This window comes from Ursus maritimus, unplaced genomic scaffold (genome assembly GCF_017311325.1).
Source record: "Ursus maritimus isolate PB19 unplaced genomic scaffold, ASM1731132v1 scaffold_4, whole genome shotgun sequence".
In the NCBI taxonomy this organism is placed as follows: Eukaryota; Metazoa; Chordata; class Mammalia; order Carnivora; family Ursidae; genus Ursus; species Ursus maritimus.
Window position 1 is genome coordinate 71,142,421 of NW_024426552.1, and position 20,056 is coordinate 71,162,476.

Consider the following 20,056-nt stretch of genomic DNA (forward strand, 5'->3'; position numbering starts at 1 on the left):
CTCTGCGTAAGCGCTAATTATGGCTATTCCAAAGGGCCAGGGGAAAGAACCCCTTAACTCTGGACTTTCACACCAACCAGCTCTCAGGAGGGATTTAGCCTTGGGGGAGGTTTTGTGGTTCCGCTGGCTTTGTGAAAGTAGCCTTACCAAGAATGCTTTTTTAACTTCTTTTTCTCCAGGGTTAAATAGAGTGAGGAAAAGAGAACCTCTGGAATTTTTTTTTGAACCCACAAAAAAAAAAAAAAAAAAAAACAAAAAACCCTCAAGACCAAAAAATCCAATTCTACTAACAAACCCTTTTATTTATTAGGATCCTGTTAATTCCGGATTTGGAAAAATAGACCTGGAAAGGAGGTGGGCACTCACCACTTCATTATCTTGGAAGAAAGGTATAGTAAATAGATTAACAGAGTAAACCAGATTAGGAAGGCAGAGCCGTTCTATGGCTTAGAAATTAAACTCTTCTTCAGCTTTCTAGCAACTGAATTATTTGAATGTAAATATGAAATGTATAAGTTCTCTATTTCTGAAAATGGATAATGTGGGACCTTTTGGGGGGGGGCAACACTTGATAAATACCTCCAGCATCTTGACGTAGATTCTAAACTACAGTTTCCCAAATATATTTAGGGCAGGTCTCTTTTCTGTTGGCTTCAAGTTTCTCAACTTTATTATTATTTTTTAAAAGATTGTTTTATTTATTTTTTGGGAGAGAGAGAGAGAGAAAGCACAGAGGCAGAGGGAGAGGGAGAAGCAGACTCCCCACTGAGCAGAGAGCCCAATGCGGGGCTCAATCCCGGAACCCTGGGATCATGACCTGAGCTGAAGACAGATGCTTAACTGATTGAGCCACCCAGGTGTCCCAAGTTTTGCAACTTTAAATGAGTACTTTTGACTCCTTGGACAACTGTATGAATTTTTGTGAATTTGCATGGTACAGATTCCTACGCTTTACTAAATAAGTTACATCCCCTACTGAAAGAAATGCCTTGCCTTCTGACCATTTCGTGCCTTGTAGGGGTTGGCAGTCTGAGAGGCCAATTCTCTTTTGGCTTCCAGTTGTCTTAGAATGAGTGTGTGTGTGCGTGTGCGTGTGTGTGTGTGTGTGCGCGTGCGCTTATATTTTGGTGGTGAGTTATTCTCTAATAGAAAGTCCTTGCTTTAGGATTACTTTGTTCATTTCCCCGTGGTCACCAGGAAGCTCAGAGCTGAATTTAGTGTCCAGAAAAGCCCACCTGGTTTTGTTACAATCCTCTTTCAGCAATTCTTAATCTTTTCTGGCTCACGGATTTCTACGGGACTTTGACGGAAGCAAAGACGAATCCCTCAGGAAGCACTTACATATGCCCACAACACATGTGCGAAGAGCGTGTTCTGATCGCTCCTTTTGGAAATCTTCAACTCCAACATTTTATGTTTTATTTGTGTTGCTTTCCGGTGCCTCAATTGCTGATGTACTCAAGGACTTCAAGACACGGGGGTGGGGAGGAGATGTTGACAAGAGTTGGAAGGGTTTGCAAAGCGGACGGGATACTCAGCACTTTTTGAGGAAGAGTATTTCTCCGGGAGTGGATCGCAACTTAGTCCTGTAGTTTAGGGGGAAAGGACCAGACACACTGAAGTCCTGGTTTTATCACTAGTGGGTTTGTCTTGAACATACCTCTCCACGTCAGTGAGCCTCTGCTTCCTCAGCTGTAAACTGAGCACGCTCCATGGAACAGAGGGAGATGAAGGGGAAGACTCAATGTTGGAAGAGTTGGCTATACTGTGAAGCGTGGTGCCATTGATGGGATCCGGTAAGACTGGTTCCTCATGGGGGCCCCTGGGTGGCTCAGTCGATTGAGTGTCTGCGCTCAGCTCAGGTCATGATCCCAGGGTCCTGGGATAGAGTTCCGACTCCGGCTCCTTGCTCAGCAGGGGGTCTGCTCCTCCGTCTCCCCAGCAGGGGGTCTGCTCCTCCGTCTCCCCCTGCTTGTGCTCTCTCACTCTCTCTCTCTCTCCCTGTCAAATAAATAAATAAATAATGTTTACAAAAAAAAAAAAAGATTGGTTGTTCGGGGTCCACCCTCATCAGCACTTAGATTAAACCATGACCGTGGACGTGAATACTTCCCATTTGCTGGGGGTCCTGGCAGTCCGTTCCCTGTGTTTCTTGGGCTTTAGGAAAAGCAGAAACATTTAGGGAGGCTCTAACATAGCTTGAAGGGAGTGTGTAGAAACTGCCAGGCCAGAGAGGCCGTGAGCTGTGTCTCTGGGATGCCCCGGAGGAATGCCTGTCTCTATCACAGGTCCTCCCCTCCCCATCTTCCACGCTTACACACCACACCGTTAGCCCCTCCGTGAAGCTCTAGTGCAAGGACCAGGCTTTCTAGGGACGCTTCCCTGACAGTGTGCTTTTCTCTCCTCTGGGTCACAGGATTCTTTCCATCTGATCACAGTAGCGTTTACTGCTTGTTCCGTTCCTCTGTTGCTAAAGGGAAGGTATACTGGGTATTTACCCCAAAGATACAGATGTAGTGAAGAGAAGGGCCATATGCACCCCAATGTTCATAGCAGCTCTGTCCACAATAGCTAAATCGTGGAAGAAGCCGAGATGCCCTTCAACAGATGACTGGATTAAGAAGTTGTGGTCCATATATACAATGGAATATTACTCAGCTATCAAAAAGAACGATTTTTCAACATTTGCTGCAACATGGACGGCACTGGAGGAAATAATGCTAAGTGAAATAAGTCAAGCAGAGAAAGACAATTATCATATGGTTTCTCTCATCTATGGAACATAAGAACTAGGATGATCGGTAGGGGAAGAAAGGGATAAAGAAAGGGGGTAATCAGAAGGGGAATGAAGCATGAGAGACTATGGACTCTGAGAAACTGGGGGCTTCAGAGGAGGGGGTGGGGGAATGGGTAGCTGGTATGGGTAGTAAGGAGCACGTATTGCATGGTGTACTGGGTGTTATACGCAACTAATGAATCATTGAACTTTACATCAAAAACCAGGGATGTACTGTATGGTGACTAACATAATATAATAAAAAAACATTTTAAAAAAATAAAGGGAAGGTAAAGAGTTTATGGAGTACCTACTACGGGCATACCTTGTTTCATTATGGTCCCCTTGTCGCCCTTCCCAGATATTGCATTTTTTACAAATTGAAAGATTGTAGCAACCTTGGGTGGAGCTGGTCATTTTTCCAACAGCATTTGCTCATTTTTTGTCCCTGTGTCACATTTTGGTAATTCTCACCATATTTTAAACTTTTTTGTTATTATTACATTTGTTATGGTGATCTGCGATCAGTGGTTATGACTTGCTGGAAGCTCAGATAATAGTTAGCATTTTTTTTTAAACCTCTGTGAATGGCTTGTATTCAAATTTACAGCCAAGCAGTATTTTTTTTTAAAGATTTTCTTTCTTTATTTGACAGAGAGAGAGAGACAGCCAGCGAGAGAGGGAACACAAGCAGGGGGAGTGGAGAGGAAGAAGCAGGCTTCCAGCGGAGCAGGGAGCCCGATGTGGGGCTCGATCCCAGGACTCTGGGATCAGGCCCTGAGCCGAAGGCAGACGCTTAACGACTGAGCCACCCAGGCGCCCCAATAGTTAGCATTTTTTAGCAATAAAGTATTTTTAAATTAAGGCATGTACATTATTTTTTATACATAACGCTCTTGCATACTTAATAGATTACACAGTAGTGTAAACATAACTTTTACATGCCTTGGAAAACCAAAAAAACTCATTTGACTGGCTCTATTGTGGTTTATCGTTTATTGCCGAGGTCTGGAACGGAACCCACAATAACTCTGAGGTATGCCTGTATGTGGAGGGCTTTGCGCTGATCATAATCTTATGTTGATTATGGATTATCCTTGATTCTTTTTTTCCAGATTGCTCATCCCTATATGCGTTTACCCTTTAAGGAATGGGATCATTAGTAATACATGCACCTTTCCCACCAGTCGGCATATTGGAGTTGACAGCTGTATGTCCGTGCCTTAGTCCGCTTACTCTCATGAGAGCTCTAGTATAACACGGTAGTAAACCGAACATATAACTGTAAAAGTTATACATGTCCAGTTTTCAAAGTTTGGAAATACATAAAGTATAAATTTACGTATAATCCTACCATCCAGAGATAACTGCTGTTAATATTTTAGTATATTTCATTTTGACCTTCTTTTATCTATGTTTCTATTTACCTAATTTGGAACATTCTATGTGCAAAGTTTTATACCCCACAGTTTCCTATGCCATTCAACATTTCGAAATGACTGCATAATATTCCATCATATTGATAAACCATCATTTACTTATCAATTTCCTTATTAGAGATGTAGGCTATAATTTTTCACTATTACAAACATTATTATAATGCGAATTTTCATACATGTATCTGCATACCTACTTGTCTGATGATTTCCCGTTTAATATACTTCTGGAATTTAAATTACCAAAGGGTATGGAACTTTGGAAGTTATTGATTTGTATTACCAAAGAAGAATTCCTGATTTATCATTCCTACACTAACATTAAGTATCGTTTTCAATATTTACATATTTGATTAGAGGATATAAGTTTCAGTTTTGCTTTTACATATGTCTTTGATCATCAGTGAACTTAATTTTATGTATTTATTAGCAACTTAATTTCTTCTCTGAACTATCTATTTATGTTTTTGACCTTTACAGAAAACGGCAGCCTTAGGATTTTTTCCTATTGGTATGCCACAGATGCATTATCGAGGGTTTTAAAAACCCTTTAAAAATCAACTGCATTTTTTTTTTTATGTCACACCATCTATGGCCATCTTAGAAGAAAGACCCGTCCCAGATGTAAAGGGCACTTCCTTCAAATATGACCCGGGTTATTTTGGGTTATTGAATCGTTTTTATTTTGTGTAAAGAATGCACTAGAAAATGTAAGCCTGATTTTTCCTCAGCACACTTGCTTTCCATTAAGCTGAGCTTTTGTGCTGAAACAGACTTGCAGACCCGCCAAGCCAGACCAGGCTGCTGGTGGAAAGACGCGCACGGCCCAGTGTTAATGCAAGAATGAGAAGACCCCTGTGGCACATTGCAGGAGGTCAGACCGTATGTAGAATTTTCTTTCTCTTCGTTCTTTCCTTCCTTGTTTCTTGCTTTTTACTTTTTATAAATCTAGGTATTAGGAATGGCTTGACTTGTTAGACATCCATGTTTTTCAGAAAGTCTCTGTTTTTCATATTTTCCCCAGGTGATATAGATTCCTGAAAGCATGGAGAGAATAAACACTTTTTTGTGAGGTCCATTCATAAGATGCACAAGAGGGATTCATCACAGAACTTCAGTCTTTAAAAAAACAGGCTTTAACAAATGCCAGGAGATGGGTGTTAGCATTATCTTGATTTTACGGAGGAGGCTTTAGAGAAATTAAGCAATGTGCTTAAGGTCAACAGCCAGGAAAGCATCAGCCTCAAAACTTGGACCCGGTTCTGCTGATGCCAAAGGGCCCGCTCCAGCCTACACCGCTTGGCTAGCCCAGTTAGTCACCCTTCTTAATCATGTGTGATTGGAAAAGCTGTAGCTACTGTCTTCCTGAGTGATCAGAATGCCAGTAACAGTTTCATGAGGCAGACAGACCCTGCAGGGGGCAAGGCGCAGGGGTGGGACAGTGCAAAAGGCTGTGGAAATTCCAGGACTCCCGAGGAACGACAGTGGGTTCCGGGCAGATGGAAACGAACCAGGTGAAGCTCTACCGAAGTGTAGACGTAAGAATCGGGGCCGAGCTTCGGGCACGGAGAGCTTGCAAGCACAAGGACACTCCAGTGCACTGAGGGGAAGGGAGGCCCCTGTTGTATACGGCAACCTCTCTCGTGAGCTATGGAACGAATTATTCCCGTTAACTGAGTTCCCCATCATAACTGCCAGTATGTTCTTAAAAACTGGGACATGGACAAGAGGAAGAAGTGCTCTCTGGTTTGGTGCAATAGATTCTCTGCGACAGGGGCTTTCATACTTTGTTTTGGATTATAACACTCAGTGAGGAGTTCCTTTTCTATCACAGATATATGACACACATAGATATTTGAAACCGAAGTAACATTTCATGATACAATACTTACCCTTACTGTGCAAGATACACTCTGATATTTGCTCTTCTCTTTTATTTCATTTAAGCAAAATTGCTGACACTTCTCACTAAATGGATTTCTCAATCCATTAAGGGGTCAGGACTTATGGAGTGAACAAGGCACTGTTCTGAGGTGCACAGAACGGCGTGTCCACAGAAGCCATCATCAGGGCCCCTTGTAGCCACAATCCACAGCGGGAAGTGGCACCCTGAATTTTTTAGAAGAAGAGATTGAAAACGGTGTTTTAATTCCGGTGAACCGCCATCCTTAGAGCCTGCCAGTAGCTCCCACGGTGGTGGATTTGGGATTGTCCAGAACTGGGCTCTGTAAGGCCAGGATTGGAATCCCGTTACGAATGTGTGCAGAAGTTTCCCGAGTACCATTTACGTTCAGGCGTGCTCAGCCTGACACAGGGCGTCATCCTTCACCAGCTTCCCAGGACCCCTTGGCTGCACACACAAAGAGAACCGGGCTTTTCTTGTTTGGCCCTTTGCTCCTTCCTAGTGGATTGAATTTGAAGAGGAACTGTTTGCCTTTGACTGCACATCCTGAATCATAATCAGGATGCTGCTGGCACAGAAAACCTGCTCCCACCCTTGCCTGAAATAACTGAACAGGGAAATAGAGTTCCTCCCCTGTCCAACCTTAAAGCAAGAGCCTCCTAATTTATGGCGTGCTGGCAATACATCAAAAGTCAATCCAGTCACTTACAGTAAAATCAAGGCGGGCAGAACAATGAATATAAAGTGAGATTAAAACACCTCATTAAAGGAACAAATTGTCCAGTTGACACCAGAATAGAGATCCTTACGTATCTGTTAGCCGGAGTCCAGGGACCTTCAAAGATGCTTCCCTGTCCGTGGGGTATGAGAAAGGCAGAAGCCCACACCCTGAGCTTTCTCAGTTCTTCCGCAAAGGTGCTCTTCTTACACTATCCCTCAGGGATGGTGCTACGAGGGTATATTGGTTCCCTGGCGCCACTGTAACAAATTGTCACACCCTGGGTGGCTTTGAACAACAGAAGTGTCTTCCCTCACCGTTCTGGAAGCCAGAAGTCTGGGAGCTAGGTGTTGTCAGGGCCATAACACTTCCGAAGGCTCTAGAAGGGACTTTTCCCTTGTCTCCTCCAGCCTCTGGTGGCTCCAGGCATTCCTTGGCTTGTGGGCGCATCCCTGTGGTCTGTGCCCCCAGCTTCCTGTGGACCCCCTCCTTCCTGAGAGTCTCTCCTCTGTGTGTCTCTTATGAGGATACTGGACATTGGATTTAGGGCCCACCTGGATAATCCAGGCTAATCTCAGCTGGAGATCCTTCATTTAATTACATTCGAGAGGCCCCATTTTCCAAATAAGACCACATTCAGAGGTCCTGGGGGTTAGGACCTGGACATTGCATTTGGGGATCACCATTTGACCCACTGTGGGGAACAGAGTTGAAAAGGACAGGGTTGTTGTCCTCAAGGAGCTCAGTCTAGTAGGGGAGGCAAATAATGACGAACAACATCAAAAGAACAACTACGGACAAGCTAGGTTGCAAGTGCTGGGGGATCTGAGGAGAGTTTGCGTGGGGAGTTGATGTGGAGGTTATGATGGGGCAGGGATGGGTGCTTTTTTTTTTTTTTTTAACCTTTGAACTCTACAATTTCCTGGCATTTGGAAATCACTGTAGAAAGCCATCAGGTTGAAAAAACAAGTCCAGTTTGAATAGAGAGGATTAACGCTGGCCTAGTCAGATTTCTTGGATCTGGCTAAGTTCAGCCAAGCCTGGCAGCTGTCGTGAGGTGTGGGAGAATAGGCCGGAAGAGGAGAGAAAGCTGAAGACCAGGAATTGGGGGAGATTACTGATGGGTCCTTCCCTGGGAGGTGAGGACCTGGACACCATGAAATGGGTCATTGGCTTTGTCTGTGATGGAGAAGGGAGAAGAGGTGCATTTTCCAGCCCAGGTCAGAACCTGTGTGCCCCGGGCAGCTGCCCTGCTGAGTCTCCTCCTTTGCTATAAGGACTTGGGCCACATGCTTTCTGTGGACCTGGTGTGGTGGGCATGGCAGCTCCTGCCCAGAGATCTGCTGGAGAGACGGGCCAGAGATGCTTTTGCTCACTTCTCTTTTCGGGACAGTGTTTCTACAATCTTTCCGAACACCACCTGCAGCTCTTTCCACTCTCCTCGGACTTGACGTTCTTCACGGTTGCTTATTATATGAAAAAGGTTTGTGATAATAGATACTACACGATTATTATTAATATTCTTGAGTGTAATGTGTTTGTTGTTATGGAGAAGAACATCTTTATTCTTTTTTTTTATTTTATGTATTTGGGGGAGGGAAGGGAGGGGCAGAGGGAGAGAGAGAACCTTAAGCAGACTCCCCGCTGAGCACAAAGCCCAACGAGAGGCTCGATCCCATGCAGAGATCATGACCTGAGCCAAAACCGAAAGTCAGACCCTCAAACACTGAGCCACCCGAGCACCCCAGAACATCTTTATTCTTAAGGAGCACATGCTGACGTGTTTATGGGTGATGTGTTATAATGTCTGTAATGTTCAAATGCTTCAGTGAATATGTAGATAAATAAACCTAACATCACAAAAATGTTAGGAGCGGCTAAATCGAAGTGGGAGGTATGTGGCTGTTCATTGTTCTGTTCTTTCAGCTTTTCTCAGGGCTTGAAAGTAATCGTAATTCAAAACCTGGGGAAGATCGAGAGAAGACAATTCTTGATGTAGAATTTCTTGACTTGTGTTTCATGGATTCCAGGGGAGAAGTGGATGGGTATCAAGGATTAGGAAGCTTCTAAATTTATATGTAAACTTGTATGGTATGGTGTGTGTGTGTGTGTGTGTGTGTGTGTGTGTCTATGCTTATTGTGGGGAAAGGTTTATTGTTTGTGGCTCTTCACTGATTCTCAAATGAGTCTATGACGCCTCTTCCCCAAAGTTAAACACCATTGCTTAAAACTCAAAGTAAGTTTGCTGGCATTATACCCCTTGCAGATGGATACAAACAGCCAAACAGAGTCTGTTGTGGGTGTATCATTAGTACTTTGTTGCAAAATTTGAGTTAAATTATATATTACCATCCCTTTATATTCCTTAACTCCTTGCTTGAATTTTCTTTGTTTTATTAATGTATAGTTGACACGCAATGTTATGTCAGTTTCAGGTGTACAGCACAGTGATTCAACAGTTACATACATTGCGAAGTGCTCACCACAAGCATAGTCACCATCTGTCACCATATGAGATTATGACAATATTATTGACTATATTCCCTAGGCTGTGCTTTTCATCCCTGTGACTTATTTATTTTATAACTGGAAGCTCGTACCTCTTAAATCCTTCACCTATTTCCCCTTCTGACTCTCCCTCTTGATTTTTCTTAATTAGTTCTTTTCCTATCATTGTTGAATTCTTAGATGTTTTCACAAGTTTCAAATACTGGTTGCCAACATGGACAAATCTGTCTGCCTTTGCCCTAATTTAAAACTGAAACAAATTTTGTATTTTTCTAGATTATAAAAATAACATAGATTCACTATATACAACTTGTCAAATACAGGAATATATAAAGAAGAAAATAAAATTTCCATTAACCCATGCTCCAGAGGTAACCGCTATTAATATTTTGTTGTATTTCAGGCTTTTCGTATGTACGCACCTATGGGCATACGTATGAAACAAAATCGAGTAAGACTGAACGTGCAGGTTTATGTTATGCAAAAAAGAACATTTCAAACTTCTTTACATTTTAATATTTCCCCAATTTTTATAAAGAAGCATTTGAATGAATTTTTCCAGCTTTGTATTAAATATGGTTGTTCAAAGCCACGTTTTATATTTTAGTGAAGACACCTTTCCCTTGAAATATCTTCACTCTTCTGAATACTTAGTACCTTTAGTAACACGATTTATGTTAAGTGCCTAGAGTTAAATTCATTTTGCTCCGTTGAATTGCTCCCCTGAGATGCGGAAGAAAAAGATTTTTAAGTCCATACTGGTTGTGGGGGTTTGCAACCAGGACAAGGGGTAGGGAAACTTGAGTAAAACTCTGAATTGTATGGAGCTTGCTCTTCCAGGTTTGATATCTGGTGAACTCAGAATAGTGCAAAGGAGACGGGCCAGGGCTGCCTGCATGAGCCCACGGCCAGGGACGCCAGGAGCTTGCCTGATCTTCTGATGCACAGACGCACCGCAGGAGCCGAGGAGAGAAGAGGGAGCCCGAGAAGGGCAAGCAGAGTCGGCGGGGCCTGGAGAGATTGGCAATGTGACACTCACCCTCCTCTGACTTTCAGTGGCACTTAGGGAGGCCCTAATCACATTTTGATTTGAACCGGAGTTATTTGTTTACTTATGTTAATATATGCAAAGCCCCAACAAGTGTCTGGCACTTAATAGGCACAAAACAAATACTAATTCTCTCCTGCCATATAAGACAATGAGTTCGCGGAGACGTTTGCGCAATTTCGTGCAGTACGTGAGAGCGTGGGGCTTGGATGCAGACAAGCCTATTGAGGGTCTTGAGTTTGCCTCTTACTAGCGGTTTGACCTTGGGAAATGTGCTTAATGTCATGAACTCATTTTCTCACCTGTGTAATAGTTCCCATCTCATTGGGCTGTTGAAAGGATTAAGTCAACATACTCCTGCCATAATGACTAACAGTAATCAAGGGCTTATATTCACAGGGTTTATATGTGCTTTTGGTATGACCGTCTTATTTAGTTCCCCTAACCTTGTGCCATACTGGCACCCCCATTTTGCAGAGAACAAAACAAGCCCAGAGAAGTTGAGTAAGGTGGCCAAGGTCACAAAGCCATTAAACAAGTGAACGGGGATTTGAACTGAGGAAGCTTAGCGCTCTCTCTGGCATCTGTCTGTCGCCCTTGGCCTAGCACGGTGCCCATGGCCATCCCCTCATGACGTGCGTGTGATGACACCCTGGTAACCGCTCGCTTGAATGACATCTACAGCACTGTCTTTCCAGGATGCTGGTGGGAAGAGCACCGAAGCTACTCGTGTTATGGCAGAGAAAATACACTTGTTTAGGAGAGAGACACATTATAGGAGCCTGACATTCAATCCTTTGAAACAGAAGCTTTAAAATTCACGTTTGAATTACCTCTCGGAAGAAGGCTTGATCTGGTGCAGATTTCTGCCGCTCCCTGTTCCAATCAGCTGCTGAGCTGGGCTGCTGCCAGATGGATGAGTCTTCTCCCATATGCAAGAGGGCGAAGCATGAGGGTGTTACCAGGAACTGGGACCTGGACGGGCTTGCAGGGCTGGGCACGCAGCCGAGTCACACCCAAGCAGTGGGCGCTTGCCAGCTTCAGGCCTAAGCCATCGCCCCTGAGAGGCTGGGCAGGGTGGCCGGTTTGCTTGCTGATTCTCTTGTTTCCCAGGGCAACGGGCTGGAGCAGACTGTGGTCACCCGTGGGAATTCTCCTCCTGAGTCAGCCGGGCCTGCAGTGCCCAGGGTGCGGCCGTGTGGGCCCCTCACAGATGCCTTTTATCACAGAGGATGTCACTGTGCCGTCGTGGGTTGAAGACTGGAGCTGCAGGCCAGAAGCTGCTGGTTTGGAGCCAGAGTAGGTCCCTGGAAAGGGTCAACTTTTAGGACTTTCCATCAGGCTGCCGCTGCTTGTATGAAGTGCTTAAGATGGGGGGACATTTCAAGACCCTTAGTATATCTGTGCATGACCATCAGTCTCTTTCTAGAGACTAGAGACCCTGGCTCTAGGATCAGCTCTGATGGGTTATATAAATTGGGAAGATTGCTTTCTCTCTTCCAGGCCTTCGTGGCCTCATCTGGAAAATTAAAATAACTCCTGCCCTACCTGTATCACTGGATTGTGCTGAGAGCCAAAGGACATGATAAGTACAAAAATGGTCCCTATATGGCAAGGTGTTGCCCAAAAGCAAGGAGCCAGCCCTGCCACGCAGCTGCATCTTAGCCCCGGCTCCTTCTAGGTGCTCTCCTGTTCCAAGAGTCTCTTGGAGAGCTGGGGGTTGATTTCATTAAGAGAGATGGCTGGATTTCTGATCTGAGACACCAGTGGGGGTCTCCAAAAGGAAGGTACACCTCGGAGAGCCGGTGCTAGAGGCCATGGAGTCCAGCCACCCCTGCCCAGTCTGGGAGCCTCCCCCCATTTCCATCCTTCGTGGACTAGGCTCTCATTTTATTGAGGGGGGGAAAGGAAGGTTTCCTTACTCAGTGTATCTCAGTCTTCCACGGTGCTTTTAATGAGCTCTTCCGTTATGGGGGCCCCCATATGTGAGGGGCACCCTTAGAGTGAAGGGTTCCTTGGGATGGTGAACCGTTGTACCGACAGAGAATGGAAGAGGAGCCAGAGGCCCGGCTAGGTTAAAGCTCAGCACAGGAAGGACCGCAGTGAGGTGGAGAGGGGACGGGGAGAAGAATGGCACCTAGGCTGGGCCCAATCTCCTTCCCACGGATTTTTGGCAGGAACAACGCAAACTCTTTGGCTGATTTTGGGGGCTGCACTCTTGTTCTTTGTGCACTGAGATACAGCTGCTGTTGCACCAGGACAGGCTACGGATGGTTGCACGATGGCAGACAGGAGTAAGGTCTCGTGCCCGGGAGCTCTGTGCTCAGTTCCAACCAGAGTATGGCTCTGGGACATTGGCCAAGAGAGTGACAGACTAGAGCTCACATCACAGAAAGTAAAGAGATGTTTAGTTTGGAGCATTAGACTAGTCTTCGTATTCTTGAGGACCTGACAGAGAGAAAGGTAGCCAACTCTGTTAAGTCCCCAACTATTCCCCCCTCCCCTACTCTCCAGCGCAAAAATTTGGCTCGTTATAAGAAAGAACTTTCTGTAAGTCAAGATACATTACAGTGGGTGAAGCAGAATCTGGCCAGTCACCTGCAGGAGCCCGTGGGGTGATGCAGAGATAGGATGGGGGTTGACCTTAGTCATCTCCCTCCAGGTCCTAGAGGCTGTGATCCCAAGGACTGATTGTGCAGACTTACAACCCTGATCTACATCCTGCCCCCGCAGCAGTGCTCCCAGAGCTTTCTCCGTGATGCAAATAGCCTTTAGGACTGTTATTCTGGATCTTTCTCAATAGCAATAAGCCTTTGAGGTGCTGGAAAGGTCCACTTCCCTCTGGGAGGGGAGGATGCCCCACATTTGTCATTCTGGTTTTTGACTGGCCCCCCTTTTTCATGTTTCTTGTTCCTTCTTTATTCTCGATGTGTTGCTCTTGGCACAAGAATTTGTGTGGATTTGTTCATAACAATTACCCTCTGCCTTGAGAAGCATGTGGAATGTTTTAGGGATATTTTTACAAAGTCTTGGGCCATATTTTTTATGGTTGGAAATTAACCAGAGAACTGCAAAAATACAGGCTTGCTTACTCAGCTTTACATCTCCAGGATGAGTCCTTCCTGCCTCCTCCTTCTGTGTTCTAGATCTTTGTGCCATATGGACTTCTTGGACCAGATCCTTCTTCTCTGATAGGACTTTGGGGTTCCTCGCAGCTCTGTATTTTTATTGTCAAGTCTTCTGGTCCTCTTCTCACCTCCTAAATCCTGTCATTCTCCTTTCGCACTTCAGTCCTTGCCTCTCCCCGCACCCCATATTTCTTCCATCTTAGAAATCCTTGCTCTTTGAGCTGAAGTACCTGGTCAGCCCAGTGTTCACACCTGCTTCCTGTAAGGTCTCATGGAGATCACGACTACTGGCTGCGGTCGAGGTGGGTGGCCTTCCGTTCCTTTCGAAATGCTATTAGCCATTCAGACTACCATTCATCTTGAGAAATGAACTCACAGGATAAACTCCAGCAAACATCCTTTTGCTCGGCCATGGTTGTAGAGTCCTGAGCTGTCTTCACCTTTTAATCATTTTGATCATTCCTTGCAGACCCTCACCTAAAGACGGTTCTGGTACCTTTCATTTTCAAATTTAAGGTGCTAAAGCCTGAGGAAAACTGTTTGAATCTTGAACGTGATCCCACAGCGTCGTTTTTGTTGCCCCCTGACCCCACAGTAACCGGGCATGGACTCTGCAATGGGCGTCGGGGTAGTCACCAAGGACAAGGGAATCAATGTGACAGCTTCCTGCTGTCAGGCACTCAGTGTCTAGCCAAGGAGACTATCTCTGGTGACCAAACAAGGTGAAGCGGGTGCACTGAGGAGGAAGGCTCCAAATCTGCTTGGGTAGCCTTGGTACAGGGGCAGTGAGGAAGGCTGTTCAGCTCCGAAGGTGAAATCTCAGGCGGGTCTTAAAGGACGTGAGTCAAACGTGGCTAGGAAGACAGAGCTATTATGGGCAAGGAACAGCAATAAGAAAAGCAAGGGGTTGTGAGAAGAATGGTATGTTTGGGGATCAAAGGGCAGTTGGGTGTAAGTAGATGGAGTGGAGGGGATGGAAGTGACTGGAGGGGAGGAGGAGAGACTGGGGTGTCCTCTTAGAGAGTTCTCATGGCAGGCGCCATGTGATGTTTGGACAACGATGATGAGAATCATTGACTGTCGCCCCCCACCCCCACCACCATGATCTTTCTGCGGGGCGCTCCTGCCCACCAACTCACTGTGAGATGCTCTGACGGATCTGCCCAAGTGTGTGTGTTTCTGGCTGCAAAATGAAGGACGGACAAGAAGAGCGAGGGACCTGTCATGAGAGATGCCGTTCGGACTGTGTGATAATCCAGGTGAGAACGGTCTGAGTGTCCCTGAAACCAGCAGCCTCTGCCTCATGGGCTGTGTGTCATCGCTGCCCCACCACGCCCCATGACAAGTGCCGAAGCTGGTGTCCAGGCCACCCGCTGGCTTGACTCCTGGCCTCTACGGTCACCCCTCACCTCCCTTACCAGAACTCATTCTCTCGTTTGGAGGGGCCCTGACTGGGGCTGCGTCACCCACCCTGTCTGGGGCACTCCTCACAGGACACGCGTGCCAGAGACATGGCAGGAGGAAATGCTTACAGGGAGACAGAGGTTCTCTGTGTCTCAGCCGGGTTGGGGTCAGTCTACCATTTCCTTGATCTCAAATGCAGTCCTTGTGGTCTTCCTTGTGTGAGGAAGTGGGTTCATGTGGGCTAGGAAGACCTGGCTCCGTTTCTGTGAACTCGAAGGCTTCGTGCTCACGGCATGGGGCTTCAGACATGTTTCTGCAGGCCTATTGGCTGTCCCTGGGCAGGTTCGTGAATTACCTGACCCAGCCGCACATCTGCTAATGTCATCCTCAGGAGCGCTGGAAGCTCCTGGGTACCCTGCCAGGTTCCACCTCCCAGCGAGGGCCTGTCATCCCAGCCCTGCCCTCTACACTTGGCTTCCAAAGCCTTAGAGCAGTGTTGGCCGGAATGTTCTAGGTCTTTCTGCAGCCAGATCTCACGGCGGTCAAAAACCTTTGGGAAGACCCCAGGTTGAGCAATGCTAAGTAGCTTAATTTACTGCAGGCCTTCTCAGACTCTCTAATTTGCTAATATGTATACTGTGAGTCTCCCAGAGAGGGTAGGAGTAGGAATGGTCCATTTCCCACACTTAATTTGCCCAAGGCACTGCCTCATGGCCCACTCCTTGCCATTGGAGAGGCCTTTCCCCTGGGGAAAAGGAGCTCAACCGGGGGCCCAGCCTTGTCTGGAGTGATTCCGAGGGCAGCTAAACTTTATCTCCGAGACTTTGGGGAGATTCATAATCAGGGTCAGCATTGTCCCAGTTTGCCTGGGGCGGTCCCGGCTTATCCGGGTTGTCCCAGTATAATTCTTATAGATGCCCCCCCACTTTGACTCTCAGAAGTGTCCCGATTTGGGGACTATATTATGAATTCACCTTGCAGGCCCCAGAGCCCAGCCACTTGGCATTGGGGAGGTCACTGTCAGGCTTGCCTTTGCCCATATAACATAATCTCATGTCACCCTCTGACTCACCACTAGCTTTCTGACAACCTCCGATACTTGCCAGTGGGTCCCAAATTCTTTCTCTTTTGTCCAGCCACCGTTTTCAGCCTTGCCATCTCAGAAGTGGTCCTGCCAGGGGGAGCTGACGGAAGCTCAGCGCCCCTGCGAGAGGCGGACCTCTGGGTCAGGGTGCCCTCCACGGTGCGTCCCTTCAGTGGTGGCACTGCGGGGCCTCCTTGGCCTGTGAACTTTTGCACTCTGCGTCTGCAGGTGTGTTGCTGAACTGTGTGTGTCATTCTTTCTCGTCTCCTTTGTATTCCTGCTACTGAAACAGCCCCCTTCCTGCCGTCAGAAGCTCTGAAGGAATTTGTGGTGGAAAATATCAAGAAACCATTCCCATTTAGGGGATGAAAGACATAAAAGGAAAAAGGCCAAGTGGGCAAAGCAGGAACCAAGTAGCTGATGAATTAGGGAGATTATAGGATTTCTCGAGAAAAAGGAAAGAATTAGAAATTTTCTTGATTCTTTCGGAGGGGCCATGAATGGCCTGTAGGATTTGATTTCCACTTTGGTTCACTTTGGTCTTTCTTTTGGTTACTTTCGTTGACAAATTCATTTTCAAAATGTTTGATGCTTGGCTTTCCAAGATTCTTTAGCTAGACACTCAGAGTGGAAAGAGGACCTTTTTAAAAGAAATGCTTTCCTTTTTATTTAACAAAGTAAACAGTGAGGAGCATCTTTAATATTTGCAAAAGCTTCAAAAAAATCTCACCAGTTAGAGACACAAGAGGGGACTAGTCATCAGGGCTGGGATCTCTCTTCTATTATGGGATGGCTTGGGATTTAAATCCTATATACCTGAGTTTTATCTGGTTGCAAATGTCCCAAACAATAGGGTTTCCACAGTTTCTTCATGGATATTTTGTTTAATATTCTCAAAGATGTCTGGGACGCACTCTTGACACCCTGTCTTTTCCTCAAAAAAAAAAAGTAACTATTTTGTCTTTATTTATTTATTTATTTATTTATTTATTTTTTAAAGATTTTATTTATTTATTTGACAGAGATAGAGACAGCCAGCGAGAGAGGCAACAGGAGCCCGATGTGGGGTTTGATACCATAACGCCAGGATCAGGCCCTGAGCCGAAGGCAGACGCTTAACAACTGCGCCACCCAGGCGCCCCCTATTTTGTCTTTAAATTTAATCCTTTTAAAAACTGCTCAAGTTGCCAGAAACTAATATAACACCGTATGTTAATTATACTTGAATTTAAAAAAATTAATTTAAAAAATGGTTCCAATTATAGATCTTAAAAATTAACTGCTCTTTTTTGGATAACCATGTTGGCATCCCCACCTCCTTCCCCCATCCTCCCCCAACTCAAGGGCATAGTTTTGCTTTCCCTTTTTTTGAACATACGGAAGAAGTATTATTTTTTCTCTTAATTCTTTTGAAGGTATTATTTGTCTTTTATACTGTCATCTAGGCTTCTCTTATATGTGTGTGTTTATAGCAATTTTTAATTGGCCTAAATACCATCATTTTCAGCTTATCTACCTGTTGTAGAGTCTTCATGATGATTTTCTCTGGTCAAACCAAACCAAACTAAACACAAATCGAATCAGAACCCACTCTAAACAAGACAACAAAACCATCCCTGTGGTTCTCAGGCGATAACTAAAGTTATTTCTTCCTGTGTGTGTGTTTTTTTAAATATACCTGTTCACACATATACATATGGCATGTAGACATGTATGAGTGTATATTTATCAGATTTCATTTCAAATTTTACTTCAAAAGATGCTTCAGTCCTATTAGGTAAATCTTGACTGAAAAAATTTTAAAAAATATGTGTACCTAGACATTCCTATCAAATCTTTATTCCAAAAGCTCCACCTTATTTTGTTGATGTTATTTTTAAGAGAGAAGGCCATTTAATTAAAAAAATTCTTCTTTTCTTTCTTTTCTTCCTTGCTCCCTGCCCCCACCCCTGCGATTGTCTCCTAGGACCAGGAAGTTTATATGTCAACAGAAGCCGTAATCAGACCCCTGACCTCCTCTGGGCTTTCAACCCAGTGTTTCCACAGAGGGATTAACCCCAAATACCAACTTGCTCTCAGAGGCAAAATTGTTCCCGAGGCGGGCATCACCAAAGGGTTTTCTTCTCTCGGGGCTTTCACATTCACCCTGCAAATAAGGTCTTCTCAAAGGGAGGCTTAAAGGCAGCCGCTGGAAAGCAAATTGCCGGGCAGGCTGGAGCCGGGAGGGCTGCTCAGAAGGCTCTGGGCCCTCGAGAGCCTAGTCTGTCCTTCCCTGCCCTCGCAGTGGTCATAACCTTCCAGATCCTGGGGTGCTATGGGAAAGGGCCTGGCCGCCCGGTCGGATAGTACATGGCCCCGTGAGTGTCTGAGTGTGTGTGTGTGTGTGTGTGTGTGCTCCCATCTTTAGATTTACACACAAGGAGTCCTGCAGATGATGGGCTCAGGGCATCCGGGGAGGACGCAGGCAGGGAGGGGGCTCTGGGGGTGCGTGGGGATCAAGAGTTCCTTCTCAGGGGAGCTGTGAGCAATAAGAGCCGGGCCTGTTGTGAACCACAGCTGTGTGCCTACCCGGGAACGTTTGCAAGTCGTTCTGTTTTATTCTTCGCTGCAGGCCTTAGAATGTCCACTGAGGAGGAAACGCTTTGAACCGGGCATCAAGCTCTGGGCCGGATTCCAAGTCCGCTCTAAAAACAGTCGGAGCTACCCCCGGTCCCCTACTTGAGGGGCCGAATGGCTGAGAGCATGGCTCCCCACTTCTGCGCCGTCCCCCATGCTGTCAGCACTCCCCGCTCCAAGCCAAGGCACCCACAAAGGCAAAGCGCTTTTCTGATGGCAGGACATCCTCTCCCCACCCAGACCCCCAGCAATTTCTCCCCAGAGAGACAAAGCATCTTTATTTTAAAGGCTCCACGTAGCATGTCCAGAAATTTCTCCTGTTATTAAGGAGGGGGTGGGGCGGGGAAAGAGCCGATGAAGCTACTTACTTAATGGCTCCTAACAGCTGTGGAAAGTTTGATGCAGCAGGAGCACCCAGACAGAAAATTAAAAAACTAATAAAGTCCTCAGTGTGGGGGCGCTGGCATCAGGACAGCTTTACTTCTCCAGACACCTAATAAAGAGACATTCCGGGACACTCACTCATAAGGGGAGTCTGCAGGGGTCACGGAGAACAGTGGAAAGCGAGCCATGGAAACATAGCAGTCACTCACATCGCCGCGGGGAAGGTTCGTTTGCTTCTCCTCTTTTTCCCCCCTTTTCTCCATTTTAGAAAAATGACAGGGTGCTTAGGACCAAAAGGAAGACAAGAAAGAAAGAAAGAAAGAAAGAAAGAAAGAAAGAAAGAAAGAAGAAAGAAAGAAAAGAAGAAAGAAAGAAAGAAGGAAGGAAAGAAAGAAAGAAAAAGAAAAGAAAAAAGAAGGAAGGAAGGAAGGGAAGAAAGAAAGAAGATGAAAGAAAGAAGAGAAAGAAAGAAAAGAAAAGAAAGGAAAGGAAGGAAGACGGAAAGGAAGGAAGGAAGAGGAAAAAGGAAACAGGAGGCCCACTCTGGGAGCCCTGGTGTCTAAACCTCACTTTTATGGACAGAATGAGCATGAAACTGATGTTTGTCATTCTAGGCATTAGAGGGACAAGAGGTGATGGTCACCTTGGAGGGACCCATTGACACTGGGAGGGAGGTGGCTTGGCTTCTGCAGGAAGCAGAGAAACGGGGTTTGGGGGATCGAGGTTTATCCAGCTGGATTTTATGAAGCACCCCCCTCATGGCCGTTTTCTCCGTGGGTGTTTCCACTGCCATTGCTTTGTCATTTTGGCTCCGAGTGTCTTGGGGTCTGCTAGATTTGGGGGCAGTTGGTTGAAACGTCTGGCTTTAAGGGACATTTATGTTATTCTGTCTTCAGTCCCAAGTCAGGCTGTGTGTATCTGAAGAAAAAAGAAACGGTGAGTTTGGACAAGCAAGGCATCAGTCAGTTGGGGAGCTCTTCCATCGAGCTGGTGGTAACAGGCTTCTCACACAGAGAACGCTCCAGGACAAAAATTGGAATGGAGCAGCCTG

General features: G+C 45.8%; 1 protein-coding gene across 21 annotated transcripts in view; it reads left to right on the forward strand.

Moving 5' to 3' along the window:
• LOC103676002 overlaps positions 1–20,056 on the forward strand; it is a 184,400-nt gene that overhangs the window by 120,308 nt on the left and 44,036 nt on the right. For 2 of the 21 annotated variants that reach the window (XR_005832210.1, XM_040621431.1), the window contains one exon: positions 311–389. The exons of 15 other annotated variants lie outside the window; for them this stretch is intronic. Coding sequence is in view for 3 of the 6 variants with exons in the window: in XM_040621431.1 (XP_040477365.1) it covers positions 311–389 (79 nt within the window). In the remaining 3 variants the exon portion in view is untranslated. Of the gene's footprint in view, positions 1–310; positions 390–4,985; positions 5,093–20,056 lie in introns of those variants that run through there. 4 more of the 21 variants (XM_040621425.1, XM_040621419.1, XM_040621428.1 and 1 more) reach the window with 3 other exon arrangements.